The sequence below is a fragment of the Microtus pennsylvanicus genome, chromosome 5 (assembly GCF_037038515.1).
Source record: "Microtus pennsylvanicus isolate mMicPen1 chromosome 5, mMicPen1.hap1, whole genome shotgun sequence".
NCBI lineage: Eukaryota > Metazoa > Chordata > Mammalia > Rodentia > Cricetidae > Microtus > Microtus pennsylvanicus.
The window spans coordinates 89218266-89233132 of record NC_134583.1 but is presented as its reverse complement, the minus strand read 5'-3'; the positions used below and the strand labels follow the sequence as shown (position 1 = coordinate 89233132).

The following is a 14867-nucleotide window of genomic DNA, read 5'->3' as shown; positions in this document are numbered from 1 at the left end:
CCTGGTGACAGCCTAGACTCAAGTCAGGCTCAGGAACTGGAGCAAGTGGTTAGTGTCCAGAGACAGCAAAGTCCTGCCATTCTAGGGTATTCTGGCAGAAACAGTAGTGTATTCCAGAGTGAGGGAGGCATTGAAGAGGACAAGGTTCTAGAACATAGCCTGATTCCAACAAACAGAAGAATGTTTCTGAGTATTGAGATGTTCCCTTGTGGAGTGGCAGGCAGAATGAGCTGAACAGCAGGAGCCTGTGGTGTAGGCAAGGGGCAGCAGCCCACACCATTCTGTCCTCCGTACTTCCTGGCAGCTCAGTATTTCCACAGGGGACGTTGTACAGGGGACAGGCAAGGGCTCAGAAAGGTGGAGGAGCACGTCCTAGCTCCACAACAAGGCTTTTGGCTTTGTTTGGTTTTTGGTTTTGTTTTATTTTGTTTTGTTTTAAACACAGGATTTCTTTGCATAGCCCTGACTATCCTGGATTTTGCTCTGTAGACCAGGCTAGCCTCAGAGATCCTCGTGTCTTTAAAATAGCGCTATCTTAAAGGTGCGAGCCACCATGCCGAGCTCGTCCACAGCAGGCTTTAGACAGGTGAGTGGTTAGTGCGTAGATGAGTAGCTAAATGCTTTCCCAATGGAGGGAAGGCTTTGGCCAAATCCCAAGCTTTGGCTCTCTAAACTGAAACACTGGAGTTCATGTCCCTTGTCACCACAGATTTCAATAAGCAGAGACAGGAAATGAATCTAAACTGCCCTTTCTTCAGAGAATCTTCTGGATTGCTACAGACTGATCCACAAATCTGCCTCCCCCCTCCCAGTTCTGGCTACCAGATTTCATAGGGAACCAGAAACAGCAAAATGTAGTCGTCCCTCTGATTGGGTAGTTGGCCTTGTGTCTAAGTTCCACAGTATCTGTACTACTTTTCCTGTCACCTGTGTGCTGTGCTTTGCCTTCCTTGTCTCTGTGCAGTGCTGGTTTGAGCCCTTCCAAGGCCTGTGTATTTTTTTTTGTTTGTTTGTTTTTTGTTTTTCGAGACAGGGTTTCTCTGTGGCTTTGGAGCCTGTCCTGGAACTAGCTCTGTAGACCAGGCTGGTCTTGAACTCACAGAGATCCGCCTGCCTCTGCCTCCCGAGTGCTGGGATTAAAGGGCGTGCGCCACCATCGCCCGGCTAGGCCTGTGTATTTTTATAGCATTAAGTACAAGTAATCTTCTAAAGATTTCATTACTTTTAGTTAATGCTAATTAACTTAGAGTTGATTTTGTTTGTTTGAAACAAGGTCTCAGGGCTGGAGAGATGGCTCAGTGGTTAAGAGCACTGCCTGTTCTTCCAAAGGTCCTGAGTTCAATTCCCAGCAACCACATGGTGGCTCACAACCATCTCTAATGGGGTCTGGTGCCCTCTTCTGGCCTGCAGGCATACACACAGACAGAATATTGTATACATAATAAATAAATAAATAAATAAATAAATAAATATTTTTTTGAGAAAGAAACTAGGTCTCACTAGGCATCTCTGGTTTACTCTGGAACTCATTGTATAGACCAAGATGGCTTCAAACTCACAGAGATCCACCTGCTTGGACCACAGGTGTGTGCCCCTATGCCCCGCCGCATTTATTTCAGTGTATGGTAGGTGGATTTAGAGTGCTCGCATGGCATAGTGCATATAGGACAATTTTCAGGAATCCAGTCTTGAATGCTGAGCCATCTTGACAGCCCTTTTTGTTATTTATTCAGTTTTTGAGACAGTTTTTATATAGGCTAGGTTGGCCTCAAAATTACTATAAGGATGATTTTGACCCCCTCCTAATCTTTGCTCTTGAATGCTGGGACTCTAGGTAGGAACACACCACCGTGCCTGGTGTTTTTCTTTTCTTCATTTTTAAATTTATTTTATTTTTTCTGGATGTATGAGCATTTTGTCTGCATACACATGTGTTCCTGGCTCCCCATGGAGGCCAGAAGAGGACATTGGATCCCCCAGGATTGGAGTTACAGACAGTTGTGAGCCTGGGAACATGGGTCATCAGATAGAGCAAGTACTTTTAATTGCTAAGCCATCACTCCAGCTTAAATTCACCTTCATAAACTATAGCTTCATAGGCTGAAATCTTCATATATACAGTTTCTAAATAACCCAGTGAATAAGAAGTAAAGATACTTTTGGTCCAAGATCTTGTGAATAAATAAATGCTTTGGGGGCTTGTGGGCCATTTAGACTGTGACAAGAGGAGCCATAAATGATAGGTAAAGAAATGGGCACTGGGGCTGGAGAGATGGCTCAGTGGTTAAGAGCACTGGAAGTCCTGAGTTCAATTCCCAGCAACCACATGGTGGCTTACAACCATCTGTAATGAGATCTGGCGCCCTCTTCTGGTGTGCGGGCATACATGGAGGCAGAATGTTGTAAACATCTTTTTTTTTTTTTTAAAGAAATGGGCAGTGAGCACACTCGGGAGGTAGACAGATCTCTGTGAGTTCGAGGCCAGCCTAGTCCTCAGAGTGAGTTCCAGGACAGGCTCCAAAGCTACGCAGAGAAACCCTGTCTCAAAAAACCAAACAACCAAACAAAAAGCGAAAGAAAGTGGTGAAGACTAGGTATTGCTCTTGCAGTTTGGCCCCAGCATTCATGTTGGGAAGCTTACACAAGCTGTGACTACAGCTCCTAGGTATCAGACACACCCTCTTCCGGCCTCCTCAGGCACCTGCATACACATAACTAAAGACAATATGTATTGAGACTGGACAGATCAGATGTCACATAAATTTTAATATTATTTAAAATTTGTGTATTTTGGAGACAGGGTTTCTCTGTGTAGCTCTGGCTTCCTGGTACTTGATCTGTATGTAGACCAGTCTGGCCTCAAACTCAAGAGATCCAAGTGCTGCCTCCCAAGCGCTGGAGTTAAGGGTGTGTGCCACCACCACCGGCTATTACTTTTTTTTTTTTTGATTTTTGAGGCAGGGTTTCTCTGTAGTTTTTGGTTCCTGTCCTGGAACTAGCTCTTGTAGACCAGGCTGGCCTCGAACTCACAGAAATCCACCTGCCTCTGCCTCCCGAGTGCTGGGATTAAAGGTGTACACCACCACCGCCCGGCGGCTATTACTATTTTTGAGACAGGGTTTCTCTAGCTTTGGAGCCTGTCCCGGAACTTGCTCTATAGACCAGGCTGGTCCCAACTCAAAGATCTACTTGCCTCTGCCTCCCAGTGCTGGAATCAATAGCGTGGCATGGCTATTGTTTTTTTTATCTTTTCTTTTCTTTCTTTTTTTTTTAAATATTTATTTATTTATTATGTATACAACATTCTGTCTGTGTGTATGCCTGCAGGCCAGAAGAGGGCACCAGACCCCATACAGATGGTTGTGAGCCACCATGTGGTTGCTGGGAATTGAACTCAGGACCTTTGGAAGAGCAGGCAGTGCTCTTAACCTCTGAGCCATCTCTCCAGCCCCCTCTTTTTTTTTTTTTAATTTTCGAGACAGGGTTTCTCTGTGGCTTTGGACCCTGTCCTGGAACTAGCTCTGTAGACCAGGCTGGCCTCGAACTCACAGAGATCCGCCTGCCTCTGCCTCCCAAGTGCTGGGATTAAAGGCGTGCGCCACCACCGCCCGGCTGGCTATTATTTTTTTAATCGTGGTTTACAGATTAAAATAGATGGTAGTCAGCGTTTGGTCTACAGGACTCCCGGCAGACCACCACCCTATCAGCCCATCCTCGGTAACGTTTACATACATCACTGGTAAAGTCTCATTTTCTTCTATTTAATTCAGCATATTCCAATCTGACCTCGTTCTCTCCTCTCTTGAGAGCTTCGCCTCTGTGAATGCCCGAGTCTTTTGTCTAAATCAGAAATTGAGGAATTATCAATCTCAGCTCCTCACTCAGCACATCTCCCCAGCCACTTCAGGTTTGCAGGGTCTGTTATGAAAGCACCATAGAACAGAGGTTCTCATATTGAGTGTGAGCAGAAACCCCGCAGGACCTTGGGAAACAGTGCCCTAGAGCCACAGTATAGACTACTGAGTGGACACTTCAGATCTTTGCAGACCTCCTGTGAAGCATATTCCCTAATTTTAATGCCCATTCAGTTAATCTAGGCACATATTCCATGAGTCTTTCCTGTCGGGATGCAGGAGTGGGACGCCACGACTTATAGCCGTACACATTCACAGGAGCTAAAAGCTCAGCGAAACCTCTGCACTCCAGAAGCGCAAGGCGGAACTTTAGTCTCACACGTCCTATAACTGCAGAGGAACGTTTCACCTAAAGGACCGCCTGGTTTCAACTACGGTATGGCTCCCGGAAGTGTTTCCCTTCCCCTCCCCAACTTTATCGCCTTTTGCTGCGGTTGGAGCTATGGCGGCAGCGGCAGCTGTGGGGCCCGGGCCCGGGGACTCCCCAGAAGGACCCGAGGCGGACGCTCCGGGGCGTCGGCGGAAGACTCACGGGATGCTGAAGCTTTACTACGGCCTCTCGGAAGGGGAAGCAGCGGGGTATTCTGCGGGGCCCGACTCTCTAGACCCGACAGATCTCAATGGGGCGCACTTCGACCCGGAAGTTTATCTGGACAAGGTGTGTGTGTGCGAAGTGGGGCGGGTCCAGACCCCCAATATACTACTGGACCCTAGGTTATGCCCCGCAGTTAGTTGATGTGGTGAGGGGAGCGAGAGTTCGTAAAAGGAGGACGGCCCTTACTGGGCAATAGGGGCAGATCTGGAGCTAAGCGAGCACTGAACCGGTTAGGACTGACGGGAGGGGGATACAGGGTCTGTGGTCTCGATGCTGACGTTCTGATAGGCCCGGGTCGTGGGCGTGGCCATGTCCTGACAGGCGCTAGACTGGACCTGGTTTAAGATGAGCCTGAAGAGTTTGAAAGCTGACAAATTCCAAACTGGGTCTAATCTAGTAACCCCTGAAGTTTGTCACTTATAGGTTCTATATCTGGGATTCCTAATAAAGGTGGAATCACTGTTGCTAAGGCAAGGCAGGGGGCCATGAATGAACACTAACACTGACTGTTCCTAACTGCTTCTCTAGCTGCGTAGAGAATGTCCTCTGGCCCAGCTGATGGATAGTGAGACGGACATGGTGCGACAGATCCGGGCTCTAGACAGCGACATGCAGACCCTGGTCTATGAGAACTACAACAAGTTCATCTCGGCTACAGGTGATCCCGCTGGGAGACACTCCTTCCAGCCCTTACCTTTCCCCTTTGCTGAGAAAAACGGATCAAAGGAAAGAGACCCAGATCATAATCTTTCCCAACGTCAATCCGCTGTCACCCCCATCCTGGTCTGTGGTTAGACTCTTATGCAAGCAACGGTTACTATGGGAGGGTTGTCCTAATGACCAGAGGAAGGGAGGAAGGATAAAATGAAGTGAGTTTATCAGAAGTGTTTAGGAAGCACTGAGGACTTTCAGTAAATTTTAGTTTTTGCCTTTTTACATTTATTTATCTTGGATATGTGTGTATCAGCTTCCAGGAGTCAGTTCTCTCCAGCATGTGGGTCCCAGGGATTGAACTCAGGTCATCAGGCTTGATGACAGGCACATTTACCTGCTGCTAAACCATCTCACAGGCAATTAATTTTTTTTTTAATTTTATGAGTAGTATCTTTTGTTTCTGGTCAGTCTGCCTCGAGGGTAAACTTGTCGCTCCCGTCCTTTCACTGTCCTCATTCCTTATGATTTAGTAGTGTTTAATTATGTGTGTGGATATGTACGTGTGAGGGCAGGTGTCCTTGGAGGCCAGAGACCAGAGGTGTCAGGTCCCCTGGAGCTGGGTTCCAGTCTCTTGTGAGCTGACTGACATGGGCACTCAGCACTGAACTCAGGTCCTCTCTAAGAGCAGTACACTCCCAGCTGTTGAACTGTCTCTCCAGCCCTAGTGCCTGACTGCTCAGGTCTCCTCCCATTGCCTTCTAGCTTCATTTCAGAAGATACTCTTGAGGTTTGTGTAATAACACTAAAGCGCACTCGGGAAGCAGGCCACAGAGCATGTCACGTCTGGGGGCATGTGTCTTTACAGGTAGTACTGCTCTCCCAGTGTCACAGTGGCGGCTAAGTGACACATCCTCGCTGCTCCTTTATCTGATTTCAAGCAGGTTGATCGAGTAGGTGCTTGTCTGTTAATGCTAGCCTCAAGATGAAGAGAGACAGTGATTTCTGTGCTGAGGAATTTTCCACAGGAATTTTGCCAGTATTACATTTTTTCATTTGTTAGAGTATGTATAGTGTTTGACCTTTATCTGTTGCTTAATAGAGATGACTTGAGTATTTTTTTTAACTTTTTTCTAAGGAAGGGAAAAATCATAAAGTGAGCGTTAGGAGAGCTGAGATGGCTAACCCACAAAGACTGGGCTTGGCAAGATGGCAGAGTTTTACATTTCCTCAAGAAATACACTGGCACTGGCGACTGATGTCTGTGATGCCAGCATTTCAGAGCTGAGGGAGAAGGTTAGCATGAGTCCAAGGCCAGACTGAGCTACAGAGCAGTGGATTTGAAATAGCAGAAGAGCTGGCTGTGGTGAGAGACAGAAGGGTCTATGTGAATGTGATGCCAGCCTGGTCTACCTCTGACTGTGAGGCCAGCCAGAGCTGTGACACAGCTCTTTAAGAAAAGCCCCCCCCCCCCAAAAAAAAAAGAAGGAAAGAAAGAAAGAAAAAGAAACCAGAAGGATGAGCAAACTTGAAGATAGGTCAGTTGAGATGATGTAGTATGAAGGGTAGGAAGTAAAAAAATAAAGTTGAGGGCTGGAGAGATGACTCAGAGGTTAAGAGCACTGGCTGCTCTTCCAGAGGTCCTGAGTTCAATTCACAGCAACCAGATGGTGGCTCACAACCATCTGTAATGAGATCTGGTGCCCTCTTCTGGCCTGCAGGCAGAATGCAGGCAGAACACTGTATACATAATGAATGAAAGAATAAAGAAAAAAAGTTGAACAAAGTGGGCACAACGGAACACCCGCATAATTCAAACAATGAAGAGGTAGAAACAGGAAATTTAAGGCCAGTCTGAGCTTTAAGAGACTCTGTCTCACAACAAAACAAAAATTTCAATAAGTTGTGTGTGGATATGTACCAGAATATCGACTGGAGGTGTACCTCAAGAGTTTGCCCAACATGCAGAAAGTCCTGCATTTGGCTCCCTGTTTTTGCTGTTTCAAGTACCCAGTGGGGATCACTCAGCAGGTAAAGATGCTTGTTGCCATGCCTGACAAGCTGAGTTCAGTCCTTGGGACCCATGTGGCTGAGTAAGAGAACCAACTCCGAAAGGTTGTCCTCCGACCTCCACATGAGAAATGTGGAGTGCACAGCTGCTCACATGTGCACAGCACGCTCTTCCCATTACATAATCACATGAATGAAAAATAAGCTCATGGAAAGATGTTCCATATTGTTATTGATTAAGGACGTGTGGCTTCTCTGCACACCCACTAGTATTGCCATAATTACATAAATAATAATGTTGGTTGGGATGTGGAAGATACAGAGCCCTGATAAAGTAGCAGTGGAAATACAGAGTTGTACCCCCAGTGTAGAAAAGCTTGGCCAGTCCTCAAAAAGCCCACAAAAAAAACAAAACAAAAAAATCTTGGGCAGTAAATCCTATTGAAAATTAATAGACTTCCAAGCCAACAAGGGCTACATAATGAAACCCTGTCTCACAGACAAAACAAAAAGCAAAAGATTGAGACTTTTGGAATATACTCATAATATGGATGCCACAAAGGGAACACGTCCACATAGTCAGTAGCCAGATCAGAAAGCAGCATGCCAATGGCTGGGATGGAGCTCAGTGGTAGAAGACTTGTCTAGCACGTGTGAGACCCAGCCTTGCCAAAGGAGTCTTTTTGTTGTTGTTTCGTTTTTCAAGACAGGGTTTAGAGCTTGTCTTGGAACTCGTTCTGTAGACCAGGCTGGCCTTGAACTCACAGAGACCAGCCTTTGCCTCCTCTGAGTGCTGGGATTAAAGGCATGGGCCACCACCATCCAGCCAAAGGAGTCTTTCTTACCAAACACTGGTCACTTTGTGTTTGTTTGGACAGGGGACAGCTTTTGTTTTCAGTCTGAAGGTTCTATGGCTGTGAAGTCAGCAGCAATGATGGTATCTCAATTTGGTCTCCTTCCTTCCTTCTTTCCTTCCTTTCTTCCTTTTTTCTTTTTGGTCTTTCGAGACAGGGTTTCTCTGTTATAGTCTTGGCTTTCCTGAAACTTTCTCTATAAACCAGGCTGGGCTCAAATTCACAGAGATCGGCCTGCCCCTGCCCCCCCAGTGCTGGGACTAAGGGCGTGTGCCACCACTGCCTGGCTGTGTTGTTGCATTTACACATTGTCTTACTATGTAGTCCTGACCAACCTGAGACTTTAACTGGTAACTTGTCAGGTTGGTGCTGCAGGGCTGGGTTGTCTTAGGACAGCCCTGCTCCCCGCGCTGTTGCTCATGTGTAACTTCTATCTTGCATCTTTATTTTACCACTACCTTCCTTGCTATGGCACCATGAACTCAATAAGAATGGGAAGGACTAGGAAGGTGGAACAGACTAGAGCACGAGCCTGGCATGTGAGAGGCCCTATGGGGGGGGGCAGTGTGAATGCTGTGGTTTGATGGATTGTGTGACTGATGTAAAGAGTTTCCTTTGCTATTGGTGCCAACTTCTTTTTGCAAAAAATTACAAAATCTCTTAATTGCATTATGATTGTTAGCTTTCTGAGTTTTGGTTTTGTTCTTTCTTTTGTTTATTTAAAAAAATATTTTTTTTGTGTGTTTGTGCATGTGTTCTTGTGTGTGTGTGTGTGTGTGTGTGTGTGTGTGTGTGTGTGTGTGTGTGCTCGCGCGCGCGTGCCTGAGTGTATGTCCATGTACCATATGCATGTAGTGTTAGCAGGGGCCAGAAGAGGGCATCAGATTCCTTGGGACTGGAGTTACAGCTGGATGTGAGTTACCGTGTGGGTGCTGGAAATTAAAACCAGGTCCTTTTTAAGAGCCATAGGTGCTTTTATCTGCTAAACCATCTCTCTGGCCCCATGTGTAGACAGATGTTTCTGTCCCACCCAGTCCCACAGCCATTCAGTCCCAAATAAATACACAGAACCTTATATTAATTATAAACTGTTTGGCTTACTGCTCAGGTTTATTACTAATTAGCTCTTACAGCTTAAATTCACCCATAATTCTTGTCTATGTTTAGCCATGTGGCTTGGTACCTTTTCTCACTAAGGCATTCTCATTTTGCTTCCTCTGCATCTGACTGGAGACTGACTCTCTGCCTTTCCTCTTCCTAGAATTCTCTTAGTCTGGTTGTCCCACCTATACTTTCTGCATGGCTACTGGCCAATCAGTGTTTTATTAAACTAATATGAGTGACAAATCTTTATAGGGTACAAGAACATTATTCCACAGCACCATGTTCTTCATGTTTTTAAAGTAAAAAATAGTTGTGAAGGCCAGCAGTAGTGGCTTATGCCTTTAATTTCAGCAGTAAGGGGATCTCTGTGAGTTCGAGGCCAGCCTGGTCTACATAGTGCATTCCAGGTCAGAACTACATATTGAGGCCCTGTCTCAAAACAAACAAACAAACAAACAAAAAGAATAGGTGTTAAACTGGATGTGGTGCTTGAATATAATTCTGGCACTTGGGAGACAAACACAGGCAGATCACAGTACATTGGAGACTTGCTTGGTCTACATAGCAAGTTGCATACCAGCCAGGGCTACGTAGGGAAACCATGTCTCAAAAAGCCAGAATAGAAGTAAATGTTAAGCTTGGGTTAGGGTTGTAGATAGACTGGGTGGTGGGATATAGGAGGTAAGACTTGAGGCTGAGGTTTTAGATAGAGCAGTGTCTGGTGATGGTCAAGAGACGTGGACCAGAGGAGGCAGAGGTAAGAATAGGTGGAGGTAAGTGACCAGTCACTAGGCCAAAGGCACATCTGATTGTCAGTGTCCAGGCTGTGTTCGGAAGACTAGAGCAAGAGGAGACCAAGAGGTGTGACAGTAAGTTTGGCAGCAGAAAGGTGAGATGTGGTCTTCTAAGATGGGATTTGAAGAGGGAGGCACAGACGATCTAGAAGCATTAAGGGCCGAGGGGAAAGGGGTAAAGGGGAAAGAACTTTGGAGAAGATATACCATGTTCTAGAAGTCCAGTGAAAATCTGGGCCATTTGGGAAGGAGGTCTGAGTGGGCAAGCTTCCTGCCTGTCATGCTGCCTGCAGAGGGTGTCCCAGAAGGGAGCAGACAGGTGCTCCCTGCTTTTGCAGAGCCTTTTGTTTTTATTTTATTTTTCAAGATAGGGTCTCTCTGTGTAGCCCTGGCTGTCCTAGAACTCACTCTGTAGACCAGGCTGGCCTCAAACTCACAGAGATGCACCTGCCTCTGCCTCCCGAGTGCTGGGATTAAAGATGTGCACCACCATCGCCTGGCTCAGAGCTTGTGTTCTATTGAATCACAAGAAGTTCCAGCTGGTGTGAAGTGTCTCTTGGCTGTTGTTGGGACGGGAGACATTGGTACCAGAATCCTGTTCCTGGGTTTACTTCTACGGGTCTTCAAAGAGTAGTTCTGTGCATCCGTCATCCTGAGTGGATCAGGGCAGTAAGGTGAAGTGGGAGTTTCTTCTCCATTTGGAGTCCTAGTCAATAATAGCTCCAGGATTATATATATATATATATATATATATATATATATATATATATATATGGAAGGACAAAGGTAGGGAGCCAAGAGGAGCATGCAGCAACCTCTGTCAGTTAAGGGGGTCCTGGAACCCTGAGGTTCACACATGCAGGCTCAGGTCTGGTGGGTACTGATGGTGCCAGGGATCAGTTCCCTTCTAGAACAAAATGGGACCGAAAAGAAAAAAATGGAGAGCAAGTTTGGACAAAACGGAATCAGGGTAGTGAATGGGTGTTTTTAGTTATTTAATTTATTTTTCAACATTTTCCCTCCGATTTTAAGGGGTCTCCCCTTTGCATCAGGGATAGAGGTAAGCAGAGCTTGCTGCACCATCATAATCCTCTTGCTCATACATGCTGTGGCCAAGACCCAAGCCATTTCAGGCAAATCGCTGGTATCAGTGAGAGCCGCACTTTCTGCCTTGGTCATTTCTGTATTTCCGTCTTGGCACTTACCCTTCTAGACACCATTCGGAAGATGAAGAATGATTTCCGGAAGATGGAAGACGAGATGGACCGGCTGGCTACCAACATGGCAGTGATCACCAACTTCAGTGCACGCATCAGCGCCACGCTACAGGACCGCCACGAGCGCATCACCAAGCTAGCAGGTGGGCTCTGGACCCGCCCGACCTGCAGTTTGCTACCCTGAGCTCTGCCGCTCACACACCCTTCCTGTCCCCTAGGGGTGCATGCTCTGCTGCGGAAGCTTCAGTTTCTTTTTGAGCTGCCGTCGCGCCTCACCAAGTGCGTGGAGCTGGGTGCTTACGGGCAGGCTGTGCGTTACCAGGGTCGCGCCAGGGCCGTGCTGCAGCAGTACCAGCACCTTCCCTCCTTCCGTGCCATCCAGGATGACTGCCAGGTCATCACAGCCCGCTTGGCCCAGCAACTGCGGCAGCGCTTCAGGTGTGGTTTCCAGGCCTGGTTCTTGTTCTCCAATCACAACAAGAGTTTCCCCACATTTTGTCTCCCTTGCACCCCACCAGCTGTCTTCATTGCATCTCTGTCCCCACAGGGAAGGTTGCTCGGGTGCCCCGGAGCAGGCTGAGTGTGTGGAGCTGCTGCTGGCCCTGGGTGAGCCGGCTGAGGAGCTGTGCGAGGAGTTCCTGGCCCACGCTCGGGGACGGCTGGAGGAAGAACTGAGGAGCCTGGAGACTGACCTGGGGCCCTCCCCTCCAGCGCCCGACGTGTTAGAGTTCACCGACCGCGGTGGCAATGGCTTTGTGGGTGGCCTCTGCCAGGTGGCAGCGACCTACCAGGAGCTGTTTGCAGCTCAGGGCCCTGCCGGTGCAGAAAAGCTGGCAGCCTTCGCACGGGAGTTGGGTGGCCGCTATTTTGTACTGGTGGAGCGGCGGCTGGCACAGGAGCAGGGCGGCAGTGACAACTCACTGCTGGTACGGGCACTCGATCGCTTCCACCGGCGCCTGCAAGCACCGGGAGCCCTGCTGGCTGCTGCAGGCCTTTCAGAATCTGCCACCGAGATTGTGGAGCGCGTGGCCCGAGAGCGCCTGAGCCACCATCTGCAGGGTCTGAAGGCTGCTTTCCTGAGCTGCCTGACAGATGTTCGCCAGGCCCTGGCGGCACCTCGCCTGGCTGGGAAGGAGGGCCCCAGCCTGGCTGAGTTGCTGGCCAATGTGGCCAGCTCCATCCTGAGCCCCATCAAGGCCTCTCTGGCTTCTGTGCATCTGTTTACCGCCAAGGAAGTGTCCTTCTCCAACAAGCCCTACTTCCGGGTATGTCTCTCTCTAGTCTTTGGTTATTCTTTCTGCAGACTGGCCCTCCCGCACCCTTCTACTAGTGCTTGGGAACTGAGGACAAGTCACAGCCCCACACAGTCCTTTCCCGGCACTCTGGATGTGGATGTAGGTCCACAGGAGAAAATGCCACGCAGCTGGGCTAAAGATAAAAGGGTGCCAGGGACCTGACTCCTGCCAGCCCGACCACCTGCAAGGCAGGGAAGCAGGATGAGGCTATCCTTTGGAGAAGGGTTAGGGCAAAGGGCCAGGAATTGCTCCATGCTCTGGCCTTGCTGAGTCTCCTGCCTAGAGAAAGGACTGGTTATGGATCTGGCCCTCCTTTCACAGGGCGAGTTCTGCAGCCAGGGAGTCCGTGAGGGCCTCATCGTGGGTTTCATCCGCTCCATGTGCCAGACGGCCCAGAGCTTTTGTGACAGCCCTGGAGAAAAGGGAGGTGCCACGCCCCCTGCCCTGCTGCTGCTGCTCTCTCGCCTCTGCCTGGATTATGAGACGGCTACCATCTCCTATATCCTCACGCTCACCGATGAGCAGTTTCTGGTGCAGGTGAAACGGCGCGGGAGCTAATACTGGGAACGCAGGAGGCGGGATAGTCTCTTGTTGCCAGAGCCAGACTGGCAGTCTGCGTCTTCCCAGGATTTGCTCGCTCACCTCCTAACTCCCTAGCACCTATACCATTGTCTTCTGCTCTCCTGGTAGGATCAGTCTCCAGTTACCCCTGTGAGTACCCTGTGTGCAGAGGCCAGAGAGACAGCTCGGCGACTGCTGACGCACTACGTGAAGGTGCAAGGCCTCGTCATATCACAGATGCTCCGCAAGAGTGTGGAGACACGGGACTGGCTCAGCACTCTGGAGCCCCGGAACGTGCGCGCGGTCATGAAGCGCGTGGTAGAGGACACTACAGCTATTGACGTGCAGGTGCTGCTTCAGGCTTGCTGCTGGAGCCCGCATGCATGCAGGGCCCTGGATAGCAGCTCTCTAAGGGCCAAGCAAAGGGGGTCTGACTGTATCTATATTGTGCCACCAGAACCCCCATTTCATACCTATGGGAATGTGGTGGCCCAGAGTCACCCAGAAAGTTGTAGCAGGGATGGACTGAAATTGGGCTTCAGACTAATTTTTGCCCTGCCCTTGTTCCACTCCCCTGATTGTGTAAGTGGTGACCATACCTATGATTCTTCAACTAGTGGGTAAGGGAATTTGCTGCTGCTTGTATCCGATGCTCGCCTTGCAGCGCCTCTTTTCACCACTAGGTGGGGCTCCTGTATGAAGAGGGTGTCCGCAAAGCCCAGAGTAGCGACTCCAGCAAAAGGACCTTCTCTGTATACAGCAGCTCTCGGCAGCAGAGTCGCTATGCGCCTAGCTACACACCCAGGTCAGGCTGGGAGGACTCCTCCCCGAGATAGACAAAAGAGGGAGGGTGTGCAAAATGGGCTCTGACTTCTTCCCTCACCTTCCAGTGCTCCGATGGACACAAACCTCCTGAGCAATATTCAGAAGCTGTTCTCGGAACGCATCGATGTGTTCAGCCCTGTGGAATTCAACAAGGTCTGAACTACCTTCTCGCCTAGATCCCAGGGGGAAGCTTGGCTCCCATAACAGTCCAGAGAGCCCTCATCTGAGCTAACCTGCCACCCTGACCATCTAGTCTCTGTCTCTAGGGCTTCTAGGCAGTCCAGAGCAAAACCACCTTGCCGCTCCAGCCTGGATGCTGACTTCAAGTCTTCTTTGTCTTGTCTCCAAAATAGTCCTGAGTCTTCAGGGGTTCCCCATCACATACTGATCTCTGCCCCACTGTGGCCCAAGCTCAGGGCTATCTTCCTCCATTTTCACTTTGTAGTCAGTGGAGACTGCTGCCCCATCCCTGATCCGACCCCTGTGGCCTATCTGCCCCTGCCCCTCCTGGTGGCAACATTGGATTCTCCCCTGTTCACCTAGGCCCTGGAAATTTCTGTCTTACTTTGTTATTTCCCTAATCTCTGCTCAGAAGTTAGGTGTATGCCCCTCCCCCAAAGTCTGCAGTTACTGAGCTACATCCCTGTGTGCCCACTTGCAGGTGTCGGTGTTGACTGGCATCATTAAGATTAGCCTGAAAACTCTCCTGGAGTGTGTGCGGCTGCGCACCTTTGGGCGCTTCGGGCTGCAGCAGGTGCAGGTGGACTGCCACTTCCTACAGCTCTACTTGTGGCGCTTTGTGGCTGATGAGGAGCTAGTGCACCTGCTGCTAGATGAAGTGGTAGCCTCAGCTGCCCTGCGCTGTCCGGACCCAGTGCCCATGGAACCCAGTGTTGTCGAGGTCATCTGCGAGCGCGGCTAGGCCCTGCCGATGCCGTCACGAGGCAGCCCCATCGTCCTATCCTGTCCTCCCAGCCTGTACCCGGTCCTCACCCCGCTGGCGGGTGTCTGGACCGGTCTAATAAACTTGTGTGTCCTCCTCCTCCC

General features: G+C 49.2%; 1 protein-coding gene across 1 annotated transcript; it reads left to right on the top strand.

The window, feature by feature from the left end:
- Nucleotides 1-4276: 4276 nt before the first annotated feature.
- Nucleotides 4277-14862, top strand: Vps51 (VPS51 subunit of GARP complex). Its single transcript, XM_075973219.1, has 10 exons — nt 4277-4572; nt 5038-5167; nt 11136-11282; nt 11358-11577; nt 11687-12404; nt 12756-12971; nt 13125-13343; nt 13679-13800; nt 13886-13973; nt 14482-14862. The coding sequence occupies exons 1-10, from the start codon at nt 4357-4359 to the stop codon at nt 14740-14742; spliced, it is 2337 nt and encodes a 778-aa protein (XP_075829334.1). The 5' UTR covers nt 4277-4356; the 3' UTR covers nt 14743-14862.
- Nucleotides 14863-14867: the final 5 nt, after the last annotated feature.

Coding starts and splice junctions, on each gene's coding strand:
- Vps51 (XM_075973219.1), top strand. CDS start 4,357: ATGGCGGCAGCGGCAGCTGTGGGGCCCGGGCCCGGGGACTCCCCAGAA. Junction 5,168..11,135: donor CAAGTTCATCTCGGCTACAG/GTGATCCCGCTG, acceptor TTACCCTTCTAG/ACACCATTCGGAAGATGAAG. Junction 11,578..11,686: donor CAACTGCGGCAGCGCTTCAG/GTGTGGTTTCCA, acceptor CTGTCCCCACAG/GGAAGGTTGCTCGGGTGCCC.